The sequence below is a fragment of the Sparus aurata genome, chromosome 21, assembly GCF_900880675.1.
Source record: "Sparus aurata chromosome 21, fSpaAur1.1, whole genome shotgun sequence".
Classification (NCBI taxonomy): Eukaryota; Metazoa; Chordata; class Actinopteri; order Spariformes; family Sparidae; genus Sparus; species Sparus aurata.
In genome coordinates, this window is record NC_044207.1 from 34054330 (window position 1) to 34072351 (window position 18022).

An 18022-nucleotide genomic window follows, 5' to 3' on the forward strand; every position below is an offset into this window, starting at 1 on the left:
AACAACTGAAGTAGCTGGAGATTTGTTTTAAAACATGAAATACAACCAAAATACATCACATGGCTCCGTACAGCTCATTGATCCCAAGTGTATTCATAAGAAATGTATAAACTCCCTTGAAGCTTATTTTTTAGCTTCACCGCTACAGTAAAAGATTTCGGCTTATAAAGGTGCAGCCAACAACAGTTTTTTGATTAAACACCAAAATTATTAAATGTTTGATTTGGTATAATTGATGGAAAATATGGAGGTGACTGACGGAGAATCTAACCTACGGCAATCGTGAACTTTGACTTTTATTGCTGCTGAACTAACAAGGAACTTCATTGCTGTCCCTGTTTGAGCAAAGGCATCCAAACATATTGAATCTCTAATGCAGAATGTGTTATTCTTCTTGATCTTGAATTATTGATTATGATTTATGAAAAAACACAAGCCTCAGGAGATAAGTTTTAATTTCAGACAAGGCCTGCAGACAGATGTGACTCATGAAAAACACCTGAGTGAGAGCTGAAGATGTTTTATTCTTCTTTTGTTCAGCGTCTGATCACCATCTCTCCAGACACTGTTGATTGATTGATTTCCGTGCAAATTCACGCATTTTTATTGATTTTATGTTTTCAGATATTTTGTCATATGATGCAACAACCTCAAATCTTAACAAATCATGTTGAATTACATAAGTGCAGTCTTGTTTGTGACTTTCAAAGACACGTTAACTCCTTTTAAGGAGAATTTCACTGTTAGCTTAACCTCATCAAACCATCACATTCTTGGCTTTCTAACCAGTCCAGGATCAACTCCTCATCTTCAGCCCTCCTGGTTCCTCCTTCTTGGTTCCTCCGTCGTGGTTCCTCTTGGTTCCTTCCTTATGTTCACCTGCTCCTTCACTGTTTTAAACATCGTCTACTGATTGCTCGTCCATCTCGACAAGCTTGTTCTGATTGTAATGTAATGCACAGTGTTGACTTAACATATTTACATTTTCTAGCAAAAATAGAATTACTGCCGGGGTAGTTGGTGGTAGTTTGGCGTGCAATTTGGGAACATAGTCAACTGCTTATTTTTAGTGGGTTAAATCCTGGATATACATGCTTATTTTTGTGTAGAAATGGTTTACAAGGGATCGTGGCGATACAGGACAGGAGCAGGTTCGACTATCTTTGGGCTGTAAAGCTGTTTCATAAGAGTGAACTAAATTAATATTTATATATTGCCTGAACTTCTTTCCATCCACACAAGAATCAACTGAAGTGTTTCTGTGTGAGAAATTATCCAACGAGAAGACAGTAGCTTCTCTGAATCTGCAGTAAAGTTAGTCAAACCTCAGGCATCGTCACTTTTATCAGAAATAAAATGACTGAAATAAAATATTGGAGGCCTTGTGATCAAAGCAGCCACTTTGACTGCAGTTTAATATAATTATTTTTTCTCTTAGACATCATCAACATCTGCAAATACAAAATGATAAAAGCTCTAAAACTAAGCAGCAGCAAGCTGATCTCCAGGATTAAAAATAAATGGACTCTGAGGATGCAAAGTGCTTTTTTAACATTCACTGTGAGAGCAAAATCTGAAGTCTACATACGGCGGAAAAGTCTGCGGCCAAATCTGACTGCTGCAATCTACACATTTATTCAGTGTATCAAGTGCATGATCATGCATTTGTCAAGCTGGCTCGTAGAAGCCTACATGCGTTTTTTATATTTCAGTGAATTGAATCATAACAGTGAATTTATCTCTGCATTTAAAGGGGGGGTATCGTAATCTTTTTTCATTATAGTTTCTCCAAGTTGATTTGGTTTGACAGTATCAGTAGAGCATCTCACAGACGTTACTACACAAGACCAGCCGCGCTCTGCCTGTAAAACTGTTACCTCACACAGTAGTGGTGTCTGCCGTCTTTCTGTCTTTCTGATCAGCGGCCTACGAGTCGCAGCCATGCCGGCAAACACATCTACCCCTTTGGCCTTTGTCCTGGTCTTCTGCTGCTCCTCTCATTGCCACTCATCCTCCAGAGCTGCTCTTTACTGCCAGAGTGTCTCTGGGTTCGTAAGGTAGAGCGGACAGGCCGGCTCTACCCACCGCTGCTCCACCACCGAGCCTGTTTGCTCTGCAGACGAGCCCAGAAACACTGCAGCTGCAATAAAGCAGTCGGCGTGACCATCGGGGGAACTACAGCTCACAAGTGTTTTACCTACTAACCACGAGAATCACACAAGCACAACCCATTAACACCAGAGTGTGATAATGAGCGCTGATGGAAGGGAAGCTCAACAAGAAAGAGCTTCTGCCAGTATGGCAGGATTAATGTTTGTGTGACTGTATTTGTGAGTTTTTCATAGGTATGTTAACATAAATAATCTGTGCCTTGATTAAGTGGTTAAATTCAAATTAAAGAGGTTAAATTCGACCCTTTGACAGGTCAGTAATTATTAATATCAACTCTGCCCATTACTTTCTGCCAGACTCGACCACCATGTTTAGAAAGACCCAAATTCAAATCGATGGAGATTGAATACTGAATATGATCACTTGCTTCCCATCAGGGGAGTCCTGATTGCTTGTTAAAAAAGATAAAAGTAGGGCGAGTGATGTTTTTAATCAGATACCAACAGCTGCTACGTGACTTGCTAAGTACCATAGTAACGTCTGTGGGAAAACTTTTACCTCAAAAATGGACAATTCTGCTTTTCTAGAATACCCCTCCTTTAAAGCCTACAGTTATAAATACACAGAGTGTTTGATTGGGTGTGTGTGAATGCTTTGTCTATAGCAGTGCGACTGGCTGACTGAAGCGTACTATGGTGAGGGGGTGGGCTCATCCCAGGTATAGTCTCCTGTATAATCTGGCTCTGATAGAGGGCCATTTCGGATGAATGGGAGCATGTCACAGGAGTCCGGCGTCAGAAGATACCCAGAGAATGAGCTGGTGCTCTCACGGCTGGTGAACATGCCGTTGGTGTAGGTGTCCTTCACCTGCAGCCACACCCGGTCTCCCATCGTCAGATGCAGGGCGACAGTCTGACTGGTGGTGGAGTGCGAGGTCGCTTCTGTAACTTTCACAACCGGGCGGAAGTTGGCGAAAAGACCAACCTTAAGAACTTTCTCAGCGACTGCCAGGTTAAAGGAGAAGACGTAGGTGCCGTTGACGGGGGCTGTGTAGATGCCTCTGAATGGGTTAAAGTGCCCCTGCATGTTGTTCAGGACATGACTGAAAGGTACAGGGTACATGGGATTTGGAAATGACTCGTTGATGCATGCAGAGAATGACGACTGTATGGCCGAGGAGCAGGGCCCGCGCTGCCCCATCATACCCATATCACCCTTGTCACCTTTTGGCCCCATGGACCCTATATCACCCTTGGCACCAGTGTCACCTTTCTCCCCCATAGTCCCCATTTCTCCTTTTGCTCCATCCATTCCATCTGCGCCATCTGTGCACTCACACACTCCCTCGTCACCTTTATCACCCTTTATGCCGCTCATCCCGGGGTCGCCGGGTCTACCCATGACACCTAGATCACCCTTAACACCTTTGGATCCCATGACTCCCATGACCCCAGGCAGGCCCCGGGCTCCGGCTGGTCCAGGGGGGCCTTGTATACCTGGTGGACCCTGCACACTCTCGCAGGAGGCAGGACATATGCCAGTTTCTCCTTGGGGACCCTGTGGGCCCAAGGGGCCGTCCATTCCTCGGTCCCCCTTCTCTCCTGGAAAAACACACAAGGAATATTTGCTTTACATTTTGATACCAAGTCAAGTCTAAAAGCACGAAACCCTCAAACATCTTAACCTCTGGATTGTCTTTTGAATGACCTCACTTGCAAATATTACAAAATAAAGAGTGTGTAGCCTTATTTCTCTGCAGTGATCCCCACATTTTTCTTGATTTTGGAGAATTCTGAAGCTGCAGAAACTGAATCTGTGTCTCCAAAACCAACAGCAAATACACCAACAACAGAGCAAGATGTTGTATCGTCTCCACAGTGTGGACTCACCATACTGGCTTTCCATCCTTTTTGTTTAATAGCTTGATATAAATTGTATCAGTGCATGAATGAGCAGAGTGATGGTAAGTTACTTGCAACAGTTTTGTTGCTACAAGGTGCTGATTCGCTGTTTAAACAGGTGACATGCATGACTTTCTACAAACAGGCAAATCTTGTGATCTCAGCAGACCTTTGAAACCTCGCTCGCCCTTCATCCCTGTGAAACCAAGAGCTCCAGGCTGCCCTTTGGCCCCGTCGTCTCCCTTCTGACCTGCAACACACAGAGACAGGTATTACTACAAAATAAAACAATAAGAAGCAGATGCACCGAGTCAGAAGAACCAAAATAAGAGACGTATTTAAAAACATTCGACTCGATTGTTCAACATAAACACATGAACAATGCACAGCTGACATTTACACATTTATACATTTTTCTGTCTTTGGCGCCATCTGGTGGCGGAATATCTTTCTACGCCCCCAAAATTTTGCTGAGGTGAGAACAAGCAGCTTGAAGAAGATCTACCTGTAGGTGTTCAGGCCAAGCTGAAACAACAACACTGAGGTTTTGTAAGGTTTGTCATCACCAGCGCAGCGACAGAGTTCCTGATGCCTTACTCACCCTTCATCCCCACACGGCCTGTGAATCCTAAACGACCTTTCATCCCCGTCATCCCTCTGATCCCAGGACTTCCAGGTACACCTGAGCAAAGATCAGAGTCAGGTCAGTGTACACAAACATTTATCATAAATCATCTCTTTTTTATTCCCCATGTGACCCGATTTAACTCTGTTACAGTCAGATACAGTACAGGTACAAAAAAGAATCCTGCAACTCATGCAAGAGATTTGGATTGTACTTTGTAGGTGAACTGTTCCTTTAATAATCTATGGCAAACTGTGCCTGACATGAAAGGAAGCTTTTGTTTAAGGAATAAACAAGATGTATTCTTTTCCAAAAAAGGAAAAAATAAAGATTTGGCCTCTTTAAAGTGCAGTTGTTTACCTCCCACATCAGACGAAACCAACAGAAGCTGGTTTCTGGCTCTGAGTCAGATCCAAACAGGTCATTTAAAGTGATCTACCTACCTGGAGGGCCCATGTCTCCACGGTCTCCTTTAGGACCCATGGTGCCCTTGCAGTGCGTACAGAGGCAGAAAAAAGGGATCTGGTCTAGAGGCATCCCAGAGGTCAACATCCTGTCACAGAATTCTGGGTCAGGCATGGGGGGCATCCCTGGACCGCTGGCCCCAAGAATCCGCATCTTGTGGTCAGTCATGTTGTCACTGGGAGGAGGCCACATGGGCATACCGCTGCCCTCGGCCATCTGCATCCTGTAGTCAGTCATGTTGTCACTGGGAGGAGGCCACATGGGCAGACCGCTGCGGGTCCTCGGTGACATCTCCGCTGACTCGTCTGAGTCAGGGGATTCCTTTGAGTTTGAGTTAGAGGTAGAATGAAAGTCGCCTCCAAAGAAATCATATGGCAGCCTGGCTGAGCAGAGGGAGGAGAGGACGAAGAGTCCCAGCAGCCTCGATAACATCTGGAGGAAGAGGAGGATGATGGGAGCCGAAAGGAGGCAGGTAAGATAATTACAGCGAGAAAAATCAGCATCTTTACTTGTATCAAGTTGACATTACATAAATATGAGCTTTCATGTCAGGAGGTCGAGGCGAAGGTGTCTGCGTCACAAGAGAAGGCGTCCTAACGTTTGTAAGTGTTGCAAGCACTGGATATTTTTAATGATTCAATGTTTTGTAAACAAGGTATTTTTACCCAATACTTGATGTTTTCGTAATCCAACAAACAAGATTGTTTTTGCCAAAACGTAACAGAGCAGAAGCACAGCGTGGTCACTTTATAAATCTGAGAAACACTTCAACACTTGTCACTGTGTCATAATCAGATAACATTCAGGCGAGATTTGAGATACTTTGATTCACATTTACAACTTGACTGAATGTTTTTTCTCCTGTGTTTATGACTCGTGATCGAGTGGTGGAGAATGTCTGAAAATTCCTCTTGAATCTTTTCTCCTGTTGGTTCCAAAAAAAAACGTATTTCTACGTCTGATCTAAATAATCTTCTCCTGTGTTTATGTTTTGTGATCTGGTGATTATTTTTTTGTAATCTTTCAAAGTTCTGTATATTTTTGCCATCTATGAAAAAAACAAATACTTTTTGTGAACCTGAGTACAACATTCTTTGAAAAATTTAACTTGGTTTCACAGATAAAACATTTTTAATTCATTAGTGAACAAAGAAAATCATGATTAAAAAAAAATAATTACTTAGGAACCACCTGGAAAAATATTCAGTAGGATTCTTATTTTCCTCACATGAAAAAAAAAACGTTTTGAAACAGATGGAAAAAAGAAATATTATTCTGCATAAGTTCTTTCTTCCCACTTGATCACAATTCATAAACACATTTTCTCACTAAAGAATTTAACATGTTCATTTTTATTTGTGAAACCGAGTAAAAACCAAAACACAAAAAAATTTTTTTTACTTTGTTCCTCCAAAATATCTGTGAAACTGATAGCTGGGAAAAATGTACAGAACTTAAAACAATTATCCTGACAAATTCTTTTTTTTTTTTAAATTGCCTTTTACTTTTTATTTTATTTTCATTCTTCAAATATCAGCAAAATGAAGGAAACACAAGTATTAAATTTAAAGATATTTCAGGAGGACAGCGAGTGGTTAATAAAGATGTCTGACACTTCAACAGCTCGTCTTGTTCTTCCTGCTGTGGCGACGTCAGACCTCACACACACACACACACACACGGACGGACGGACGCGTTACAGCTTTTCAACATCTGGTTGAAATCTAGTCGAGCCATCAGACTTCAGTCCTGAATGTTTCTTGGATCGATTCGTTGTTGGGAAGCCATCTGAGCTGCATTAGATGCATTGAGTGACTCAGTGAAATCAAAGATGTATTAAAGCTATAATTTGATCGAAACCCAAACATCAAAATAAGTGACTGAAAGCTGCACCAACATTCATGAACAGTTTTCGCAACACGAGCACATCACGCCTCGAGACCCTGAGCTCCAAAACCTTCAGCCTGAAGAAAAAACAACCCCAAACCTCTGTGCTGTGCAACAAAACAAAAGGATTCGGGCTTTTAAAAGCAGATAAAAAACGCTTTTCTCTAATTGTACCTCATCTAATCACAGATGAGCTCATGAGTAACATTTCAAAACTGAAAAACAAATTATGAGATTTTTGTTTAAGTGAAACATTTTGTGAATTTGTTTTCTGCCTCTTTGCAGAAATTGTTCAAACAACCACAAATTCAAACATGTTTTTAAAAAAAAACAACTGAAATATATTCCAGCCTGAGCGGCTCCCAGATTTAAAGAATAAAATCCTGTGAGGTGTTTGACTCACCGCTCCGTCTGAGATGTGCAGCATCGTCTTGAGGAAGAACTTGTGGGTCGATGAGCAGGATGGAGGAGGCTTTGATCCATTTATAAACCTCGCCCGAAACAAAACTTCTTTCAGCCTCCGTCTCACCTGCCGGACCCGCAGACAAAGGCTGAGGATGGAGGGGGAGGCGGGGAGGGGAGGGGAGGGAGGCCCGTCTTCATTGTCCTGCCGAGGAGGAACTGGGCCTTCTGCCTGCGCCGTGACCTGCTTCACCATGAAACAGCAAAAACATATTGAGAGCAGAAAGAAGAGACGCCTCTCTGTTTATCTCTCCATCGTTCTCCACCCTCCTCTTTCTCCTGTCATCCTTTCAGAGAGAAGCTTTCCACCTTTATCTTCTCACTTCTTTATCCGTCGTCCGTCTGTAAACCTCTGGAATATTCTGCGCGACCCAGAATAAACGTTGATGATGTACATTTGTTCAAACACTGGTTCAGTTTTATGTTCTGGTCCAGGTTAGGAAGAGATCATGGGTTGGACTGAAACACCGGCTCTGTCTCTAAATGTCCCGATGAATAAGATCACCAGACGTTCTGTCCTTTATCCAGAGTGTTCAGTGTTCAGCAGCTCTGAAGCAGCAACACTTCAGACTTCAGCCTCTGAAGAGGAATTTAGAGAATTCTGTTGTAGGAAAACTTTTATCTTCTTCAGTTTATCTTCGTCTACATGACATCGAGCCTTTTTATCGAGCTCTCTCAGACTCTTTCTTGTCTTTCTTCCTTTCCGTCTCTTCTTTCCTTATTTCTTTGTAGAATATTATTTAATAGCTGCGTTTACATGGACCCTAATGTTCCACTAATAACAGGAAAAATCTGAATGAAAATGCCTCGTTAACGAAGCGAGAGGCTTCAGGGCAGACGGACCCACTTCTGATGAAACACTTGTGGGGATGTAAACACATCTGATCACTTTAAAGACTTTTAAGTGTCTCCTGTCAGAATGATTTGGATCTGATCGAAGAATAAGAATGAGGGATGGACCGGTTAGCGGGTTCTGTTGGACTGTTGATAAAATAAAGTAATTTAGAAATGTGCTGCTTTGGCTCTGATGCAGCTTCATGTCACAATGAACATCCTCTAAACAATATGAAAAGGAACTAAAGTTGTCTAATAAATGTAGTGGAGAGGAAGTCGAAAGTATCAGAAAATGGAAATACTGAAGAACAGAACGTGAGTAAATTGTACTTTGGTTTATTTCTTTACTGATTGTTTGATTAATATCCGTCCTAAATATAGTTTCAGTCTCCTTGATTTCTAATAATCTGTGTCAGTATCGGCCCTGAATAAGCCACATTGGTCAGCCCCTGATAGAAAATATAAACAGGTGGTATTTAGGAAGAATCCTTGATAACTGAGCAGCAACCAGCCTCGTTCTGTCTCGTCAGTGACTTGTTCTGTGAAGCTGAAGTGATGTGAAGTCTGTCAGGCACTGAGTTCACGTTTCTTCATCTTTAAACAAACAGCTCGTTTGGCACGAGAAGCTGCTCGACAGTACAGTAACTCAACACTGGACGCTCCGCACAATGAGCAGCCTACTTTAACAGCAGAGGACAATGACTCAGTTCTGTAACCACCTCGTGAGATTATCTGGATATTAATCAGACTAATTACAGACACGAGAAGAAACAAATGGAGACAAGTGAAGACTTCAACATCCGCTCGTCCTCGTGTACTCTTTACATCAGTGTGAAGTATTTTTCGTTGGGGAATTTGAGGACTTTCTTCACCTCTGTCTCTCCTCCGTCTCGCTCTTTTCTTTCACTGCTTCCATCTTTTTGTTTGTCACTTTCGGTGTTGATGAGCGATGAGATAAGAAGCTGAGGCGGTAAACAGATCTCCATCAGAGGACCTGCTGCAGACACCAGGTGGGAACAATTCAACTGAAACTAAAAGTGGACTCAAAGACAACAACAGCTCGTCAGGTCGTCTAATTAATAGAAGAGACAACATCTGGTTGTCGGTCATGAGAAAAAGTTCCAGGAAGGAACTAAAAACACACATCGGAGGTTTTTCTGGTCTTCTGGTGGTCACATTTATGTTTCCATACAGATTCCATTTGGTTGATTAATTAAGAAGCAGCTTCTCTAATTACTGCGTTTTATATCAACTCAGCTCAAAGCTTTAAGTTCTGATCTGATTATCTCACATTTTATAGAGTAATTCACATTTTGATTAAGACAATAACACTCAGATTATAAGAGAATGATCGTAAGTTGCAGCCCTGAAGTGAATCTTCATGTTTTATTTTCATGCTTTTGAAGATAAAATGTTCGAGCTGCAGCGTCACGTGTCTCCTTTAATCCATTACATGTTCTTCAGGCTAAAGATTGAGAGAATGTGTTGTTTTAAGAACAGGTAGGACTAATTTTGATGTAACCTTTAAATCTTGATCTTTAAATCTTAGCAGGTAAATTCTGCCTGATGATGCCTGAAAATGTGTTTTGATCAGAATATTTATTTTTCAGTTTGTCATCATCAAAAATGTTCTGCACCTTCCAGAAACATCGACTGTGCATCAAAACCTGCATCGGACAAACTCAACAAAGACCAACGATCCTGTTTGTGACAAACTGTTCCTGGGAAGTTCTCGGACCACCGCCACAAGAGAGACCCGCTAGGGAGCGCCGCGCCCTCCATGGGCACTTCTCCAGAACACCTCGTAGCTGAATCGCCCCTGGAATCAGAGACGGCTGCTTTATGCTCCGGCTTTTATTCTGAAAAATCAAAACAGCTGAAAACACAAAGGAAAACCGAGCCAAGGGAACCAGGCTGCGGCACAAGAGAAGACAAAGAGATGAAAAGTTAACCTTGATAAGTGTCCTGGTTTCCACAGCCGGCGGCGCTCAGCGACACCCCGGAGGCCGTCCCAGGTTTCACACCTGTACCTGTCGACTGTAAACAACCTGTTTGAAGGCTCTGACTGTGTTTACAGAGGAGCTGACGGGCCGGCTGAGGTCAGCTGCTCACTGCAGAGATACAACACACTGTCCCGTATGTTGCCCTGAGGAGAGAGGATCATGTGACCGCTGTGACACACATATGATATATAAACAGTCAGTGTGTCGATGTGTTCACAGCTCAGCCACACGTGTCTGGTTCTGTATCTCACCTGTGCTGATGGCTGCTGAGAACGCCGATCAATACGTCTGCTGTCTGTTTTTACAGTAAATATGCTGAAGCACAAAACTCCACACCAGCTGTTTCATGGCCGCTTTAAAGGACCAGAACTAGATAACTTCACCGCTCCACTCAGACCTGATGACAACAATCCGTAGGAGTTTGAACACTGAATTATTTACTTATTTTTCTTGCCTACTGCCTACTTTTATGGAAAAATAAACCCCTGGATGTCTGTATCTTCCCTTATTACCTGGAACACACAACAAGTCCTCATCATCACTCTTAAACGGTCCAAGTTCATGTTTAATAACAATTGTCTCGCTCATATTTGCACCTGGCCGAGGGGTTTTAGAGTCCCGTCATCTTGTGACAGCGGTGAAGCTCGGTGAAGGCAGCTCATCAGTGAGATGCAGACATGGAGGTCGTCGTCGCTGAAGGCGCTTCACAGAGCTTCTGTCTGTAGGACGAGCTCAGACTTTGGTGGAACGGGCCTTGGATCTGTGGTGGAGGTGAGTGGGTGGAGGTTAAAGGGGAGGTGTTTTCTGTGTGTGTGTGTGTGTGTGTGTGTGTGTTGACAGTGCTGGCAGACGGTGTTCAGCTGCAGACTGTGGACTCTCAGTAAACACTTGCAGTTAGTTATTAACACACCAGAAACAGATCAAACCATCGTCTCTGTCCGCAGCTTCCATTCTTCACACGTAAGTACAAAAACTCTCCGTCTCTGAAATCCAACCGTTCTTTGGTTTCTCGGTTTCGGCGATGACGTGATGGTTTTGATGGCGGTGGTCTCGGCTTCTCTGTGGGCTCTGCAGCCCCTGTTGGTGGGGTCAAAGGTCACGGGGGTTCAAACAGGGATCGTCTCCTGCTGTGTGTGTGTGTGTGTGTGTGGAGGCGTGTGTGTTTTCAGCTGCAGAGGATCAATACGGTCGAAATGTTTCACAGAAGCTGCAGAGTGATTATTTCAAACGTTGACTGAGAACAGATTTGACACGTTTTGTCTTCGGTCTCGTCTCCAGCTGCTCCAGAGTTCATCTTCTGATCCCGCGCTCGTTCGGTGAGTCACATTCAGCGTCATTTCGATGTGGATTATGAATATTAATGTTTGTGTCAGCGTCTCTGAAACACCGTGTGTCTGCTCACGTCTCATTGGCTGCAGGTTTGACCGAGGTCATGTCCCGCCTCGTCCTCTGTGTGTCCGTCATCGTCACTCTGTGGTCGGTGTCGGTGCTCAGTCTGTCCGGTGGGTGTGCTGAACACACAAACTTATTGGGCTGTGACTGTGTTTTTCCCTCAGCTGGTTTGTAGAAGAAGCAGCCATCGGCGGAGATGATGGAGCAGATTGTGAGCTCTAGTTTCCCCGGTAAACACCACGACCACGGTCATGCCCAGAGACCCTCTCACAGCTCTGGAGGATCAGGACAGAGGGTGAATAGGTCGGCGTGTTTCCTGGGGAGACTACAGCTCATAAACTGCTGTTACAGAACCACAAGAACAGAAACAACCAGAGCTACTGTGGTTCCATCATTACGCCTGACGGTTTTGCTGCATCAGGTTTTATTTTGTGTCTACTGTGGCTCTAAAACGACAGCGTGTTTTGTGTTTGAGATCTGCAGGACTCGACATCAGAATGGAAAAGTAAAAACGTTCAAGTTACAAATGAATCGCAGAACAATAAGCTCTAAAAACCAACAGACAGTCTGCTGCATCAAAAGTCTCTCAGCTGCTGAATTCTTCTTCTTCGTCTTCTCTTGTGGTCGCTCAGTGTTCTCGGACCCTCCGGAGGCTCACATGCTGCTGCGCTCTCGCCGGGCCAACTCGTTCCTGGAGGAGCTGAAACCGGCTTCAAAGGAGCGCGAATGTATAGAGGAGAGATGTGACTTTGAAGAAGCCAGAGAGATTTTCCAAACCAGGGAAGCTACAGTAAGATGTTTTCTAACAGACAGAACTGCTTTACTGCATGTTGAGTTTCTCTGTTTAAACGTTCACAAGCTTTGATTAGATGATTATTCTTTTCTCTTTCTAATTGCTTCATTTAAAGGAGCAGTCTGTAGTTCTGCCTAAACAAACTAAATAATCAACTTCTCTTTGCTGAATAAACAAACTGACTTTAAAGATCAACACACTTTCATACTGTTTCACTTTGTTTGTATGTGGCGGACCCTGCCACCTTTCCAGCTTCCATCTGGGACCATATTCTCCTCTGAGAACAGCTTGTTTATTCACTCCTGGACAAAGTTTGTACAATTACCTCATTAATATTGTAAATATTGAAAAATAAGTTTTCGCCAAAACTACATAATGTCCCTTTAAAGATGTGTCAACACAGCAGAGCGGAGAGCTGATGACCTGTGTCGTCATAAAATCTCAGTTGGAAGACGAACAAACATCAAACATGAACGTTGTGAGCAAAATAATGTGACTCTGATCGATTCTCTTATTCAAAAGTTTCCTCGAATGCATCAAAAAAGCTGTTTTAATGGTCTCTCCTCACAGCGGCTGTCTGATTTTGATCACACACGGGTGAAAATATACAACAGTCCTCTGATCCTCCTGCTGCAGTTATAGTTAAAGTTGAATCCTCGTTGTTCTCGTGATGTTTCATCACTGACTTTGTGTTTTTGTGTGTTTGCAGCTGGAGTTCTGGACGGTGTACACAGGTATGAAACTCTGAACCAGTAAACTTCTGCTCTCCTGCCTCTACATGTTTAAAACAAAGTATAAAAGACATGACTGAAATATAAAATCTCTAAATGTTTATTATTTTGACGTTGTTGGACCTGCATGTTCAGTTTCAGCAGAGCAGAATCAGCGTCTGTGCTTCTTCTCAGTTACCTGAAGGACCGATAATTAAATGTGTGGACACAAGAGAAACATTTAAAGGTTCAGTTCACCCAAAAAGTAAAATCCTGCCGTTATCTCCTCCTCCTGATGATATAAAGTCAGGTGAAGTGTCGTCGTCCATAGAGCAGTTCTGCAGCTTCACAGTAAAACTCCAGTTCTGCTGAACAACTGAAGCAGCTGGACATTTAGGAACCCAAAGAAAAAAATCCAAAACATCAAACTGTCTCCAAACAGCTCGTCCTGTGTAATTCTCGAGACGTCATTTACATCTCAGTGGCTGAGCTCATGTACTGTATAGCGATATTCTGTACCAGTTGTGAAACCGTGGAGAAACACAGACATGAACATTAACGACATAATGTTTTTGCTAAAGGTTTTTTTTAATTTAAAGTGGCTAAAATGTGACCGTGAGATTCAACTTCTCTTTTCTTGGCTCGTGCCAGAGAACAGCAGAATCACCGTAATGATCACAAGATATCACTTTTTTTTTTTAGAAAATAAATATTTTGTGTCATTATAAAAGAAAGAAGAGTGTTGAATCTGTTTCAGGTTTGAGAATTGATGTGCATCGATAGTCTCATGACACGTCTGACGTCTGACGTCGGTCTCCACCCTGCGACTCTACAGAACACTGTGTGAAATGTACTGATGTGCAGCGACTGTGTTTCAGATGGAAACCAGTGTCAGTCCAACATGTGTGTTCACGGCGCCTGTGTGGATCAGTACCAAAGCTACGTCTGCCGCTGTAACCACGGATACGAGGGCAGATATTGCGATCAACGTGAGTCTGACACCGACGACTGTGATCGTCATCTTCACTGCAAACAAACTGTTAAAGAGCCAGAACACATTTACCTCTGAATAGTTAATGAGCTGATTCAATTTCTGCCATAAAGTCTTTAATATGTGACTGTTCACATGTGAAGTAATCGTCCGTGTCGTGTGTCGTCCAGTTCAAACAGCCACTAACTGCTCCGAGGATAACGGCGGCTGCGACCACGACTGTACGGAGAGCGAGGACGGCCTGACGAGGAGCTGCAGCTGTGTGAGCGGATACAAACTGCACGACGACGGCAGGAAGTGTGAGGCGATCGGTGAGGAGATCGATGATGGTTAAATGGCTCTGCAGGGTTCCGGTCAGGTTAACTGCCGGCTGGAAGGATTTCTCTCTTTGTGTCATCGTCAAAACTTTAAATCTACTTGACTGAAAGTTCAAAACCATCGTTCAGTTTCATCTCCACCTGAGTCGCCTGTCTGATCATCATTTCCGTTAAATTTCAATTTAAGTCATGATCTCATTAAATTAGAGCCTGATGCTGATAATGGGGTCAATAACTCTTAAATACACAGAATATAAACAAACGTTTATCATCAATAATCCCTCAGATGTGGTTATCTAACACTTGTGCTGAAGATGAGTACACAGGCAGGATATTTTACAGTTTAACAATAAACTTTATTGACATCATTGCATTCAAACATTAAACTTTTTCTTAAATGATTATTAAAAATAATGTAGCGTTTAAATGTGACTGCTGTTTGCAGAGAGAAAGTGTTTTATAATTAGTACATTTCCAGTTAAGTTTATCACTTTTAGGATGAACTGTTCCTTTAGGTTGAGTTTCAGTCTTCATGTCTCTCCTGCCAGCTGTAATAAAGGTAGAACAAATTATCCAGATAATATTCATTAATATCCGGTTCTGATGGGCAAGAAACTAAATACTACCTCTTTGTTTCCCGGCAGGTCCCTCGTCCTGCGGTCAGCTGCTGATCGCCAGGTCTTCTTACACCAAACAGGTGGAAGGTCCGATGCCCTGGACGGTGGGAGGGGAGGTGGGAAAGAAAGGAGAGAGTCCCTGGCAGGTAACTTCTAATGTTGCTGCTTCTCTGAACTGCTGACACACTGTGGAACACAACCGCGATCACGATAACTGGAGGATTTATATTATTGGTTATCGACAGATAATTATTACTTTATTTATTTATACAGCACATTTCCAAAACAGGTTAATGAGTGCATCACTATAAAAACAGGGTAGAGGCAGGAGCCCGACAGCTGAAGGCTTAAAAAGCAGCTTAACAAGCAGTAAGATCTTCAGATCTGCTCTAAACCTCACAGACAGCCAGTGGTGGTTTAACCTCGACAGGTAGGAGATGAATAAATCCATCATGACTTTCTAGCTGGTGGCGATATGCACCTTTAAACTTGGTTTGCCAGCAGCCAATAAACAGAATAAGAACAACGCTGCTGTCGTGCTCATGAAGCAGAACAGCTGCAGCTGTGTAGAGACACACAGGTCGTCGCTAGTGTGGATGTTTTTCAACAAAGGGAGACGACAAGATTATAGCTGGCATCGTTCTACACAATTACTATACAGCCTTTCTACAAACTGAAGTTGTAAAGTTAGAGTTGGAATAGTTTGTGACTACAGTCGGCCTGTATAGACGGACCAGTGAGTAGACGAGTCGCCCCAGATGTGCAAACATGCCAACTAATTTCTGGGTTTTAGGACTGCAGACTATCAAACTCTATAGTTGCCGTTGAACACCTGTAGCATTTTTGGCTCATGTTGGTTTTCTTCTATCATTTCAAATCACAGCAGAGCTGTCCGTATGTTAATAATGAAGGGAAATTACCCTGGATTGTTTCAGAGGTAGTCGGTAGGTAACGGTTTCTTTCACAGCGTGTTTCTGTCTGAGCTCTTCTCACCGGTGTAAAACAGGTGATGTCATGTACTGTAACTGTGTGCACCAATCAGCTGCAACCCTTTACTAAATATCTGTCGTACCTATTTTGTGGGCAGGTGCTGCTGCTGAACTCCAGAGGGACATTTCACTGCGGAGGCGTCCTCATCGACGAGAGCTGGGTCCTGACCGCCGCTCACTGCCTCGAGGGCAACCTGAGATTCAGCGTACGACTCGGTGAGCTTCCACTCTGCTGACAACAAACACTGAACAAAGGTCACCACAGCCACAGATCTTTGGAGCGATGGGTCTCATGCAAGCGACGCCACAAACAAGTTCATTCTTTAACTGAAAATGTTTAGAGTATTTTAACAGAACCACACATTGGAGAAAATAAACTGACAGGAAGCAGTAAAGTAGCTACTTACCGTCTCTGCTAACTGATCTGCTGGGGAAACTTTGTGTCTTCAGGTGACTACGAGCGTATCAGAATTGAAGACACCGAGGTCACCCTGAGGGTCGTCGAAACCTTCCGACACCCAAACTACTACAACCGCAGGGCGGTGGTGGACAACGACATCGCCCTGCTGCGCCTAGAGCACCCCGCCCCCTTCTCCAACTACATCCTCCCCGTTTGTCTGCCGGGACACGAGATGGCCGAGCGGGTGCTCCACCTCAACGGCACCCGCACCGTGGTGACCGGCTGGGGCAAAGAAGACCCGAACAAAAACCGGTACAGCTCGGCGCTCAACGTCATCAAAATCCCGCTGGTGAACCATGACGTCTGCTCCCGCCAGATGTCCAACAACGTCTCTAACAATTTCCTCTGCGCCGGGATCCTCGGACAGAGAATGGACGCCTGCGAGGGGGACAGCGGCGGACCCATGGTCACTCTGTACCGAGACACCTGGTTCCTGCTCGGCCTGGTGTCCTGGGGCGAGGGCTGCGGCCGGGTGGACAAGCTGGGCATCTACACCAAGGTGTCCAACTATTATGAGTGGATCAACAAAGTGCGTGAAGAATGGGACAGAAGTCATCATCCAGCAGAACCCCAACATGTCTGAACCACCTCGACCCAAAACAGTTGGTCCAGTCTTTAACTCACATAGATCCCCTCAGTCCAGTAGAGCTGTAAAACACTTTATAAATAAACTGATTCTGTCTCAAGACGCTTCGGGGTCCTTTTTCACCAAGACTCTACTTTTAGCCACGCTAGCTTCATATCTAAAGACAATGAGAAACTATAAACCTGAGCGAATCACTAGATTACTTCAGTAATCACCCGAGAACAAAATGTCAACTACAGGTCAAAATTACACAAATAAGGGTAATAATAACAAGACTCTCGGTCCAACTAGGGTTGTCATGATACCAAAATGTTCAGCTCGATACCGATAGTCAGGAAAATATTCGATACCATTTTCGATACCGCAAAGATAAAGAAAAGACCCCCAAATTTAAAAAAAGTATTTTGATTAACAAGAAAAATGCAAAAAAAACCTCTCTTACAACATGTAACAATTAACAGATCCACACGTTAAATATTTATAATAAAAAACAGTTATGCAAAAAGAATCTGCAACTATGATAACAAGTTTCAGGTCTGAGGTAGTGCAAAAGTATTGGTATCGATACTTTTAAAAATGAGTATCGTATCTGGATACAACATTTTAGTATCGATACTTTTTTGAGTTTCGATACTTTTGACAACCATAGGTCCAAGTGCATTTGCCCTCTGAGCTTTGGGGTAACAAATATAACTAAGCTCTGGCAGAAAGTAATTATTTCACATAAAGTAACAACTGTGAGGTGGAAAAAATCTTGATTGTGAGACCAAAAGTGACAATTTTGAGACGATAAGTCGTAATTGTGAGGTGAAACGTAACAATTTTGAGACGAACGGTCATGAGACGAAAACAGTTGAGACAAAAAGAAACGAAAAATC

General features: G+C 43.3%; 2 protein-coding genes across 2 annotated transcripts; one reads left to right on the forward strand and one right to left on the reverse strand.

Annotated features, from left to right (window-relative positions):
* Positions 1-504: 504 nt before the first annotated feature.
* On the reverse strand, positions 505-7452 carry LOC115572041 (otolin-1-like). The gene is made up of 5 exons (XM_030401804.1): positions 7394-7452; positions 5082-5535; positions 4615-4695; positions 4183-4263; positions 505-3713 (listed from the first exon to the last, which is right to left on the reverse strand). Exons 1-5 carry the CDS (start codon positions 7415-7417, stop codon positions 2803-2805), a joined length of 1551 nt encoding a protein of 516 aa, XP_030257664.1. The 5' UTR covers positions 7418-7452; the 3' UTR covers positions 505-2802.
* Positions 7453-11111: 3659 nt separating this feature from the next.
* On the forward strand, positions 11112-17244 carry proca (protein C (inactivator of coagulation factors Va and VIIIa), a). Its single transcript, XM_030402645.1, has 10 exons — positions 11112-11249; positions 11568-11605; positions 11708-11791; positions 12314-12471; positions 13184-13208; positions 14063-14173; positions 14346-14486; positions 15137-15255; positions 16197-16314; positions 16549-17244. Exons 3-10 carry the CDS (start codon positions 11722-11724, stop codon positions 17139-17141), a joined length of 1335 nt encoding a protein of 444 aa, XP_030258505.1. The 5' UTR covers positions 11112-11249; positions 11568-11605; positions 11708-11721; the 3' UTR covers positions 17142-17244.
* The last annotated feature ends 778 nt before the right edge of the window (positions 17245-18022 follow it).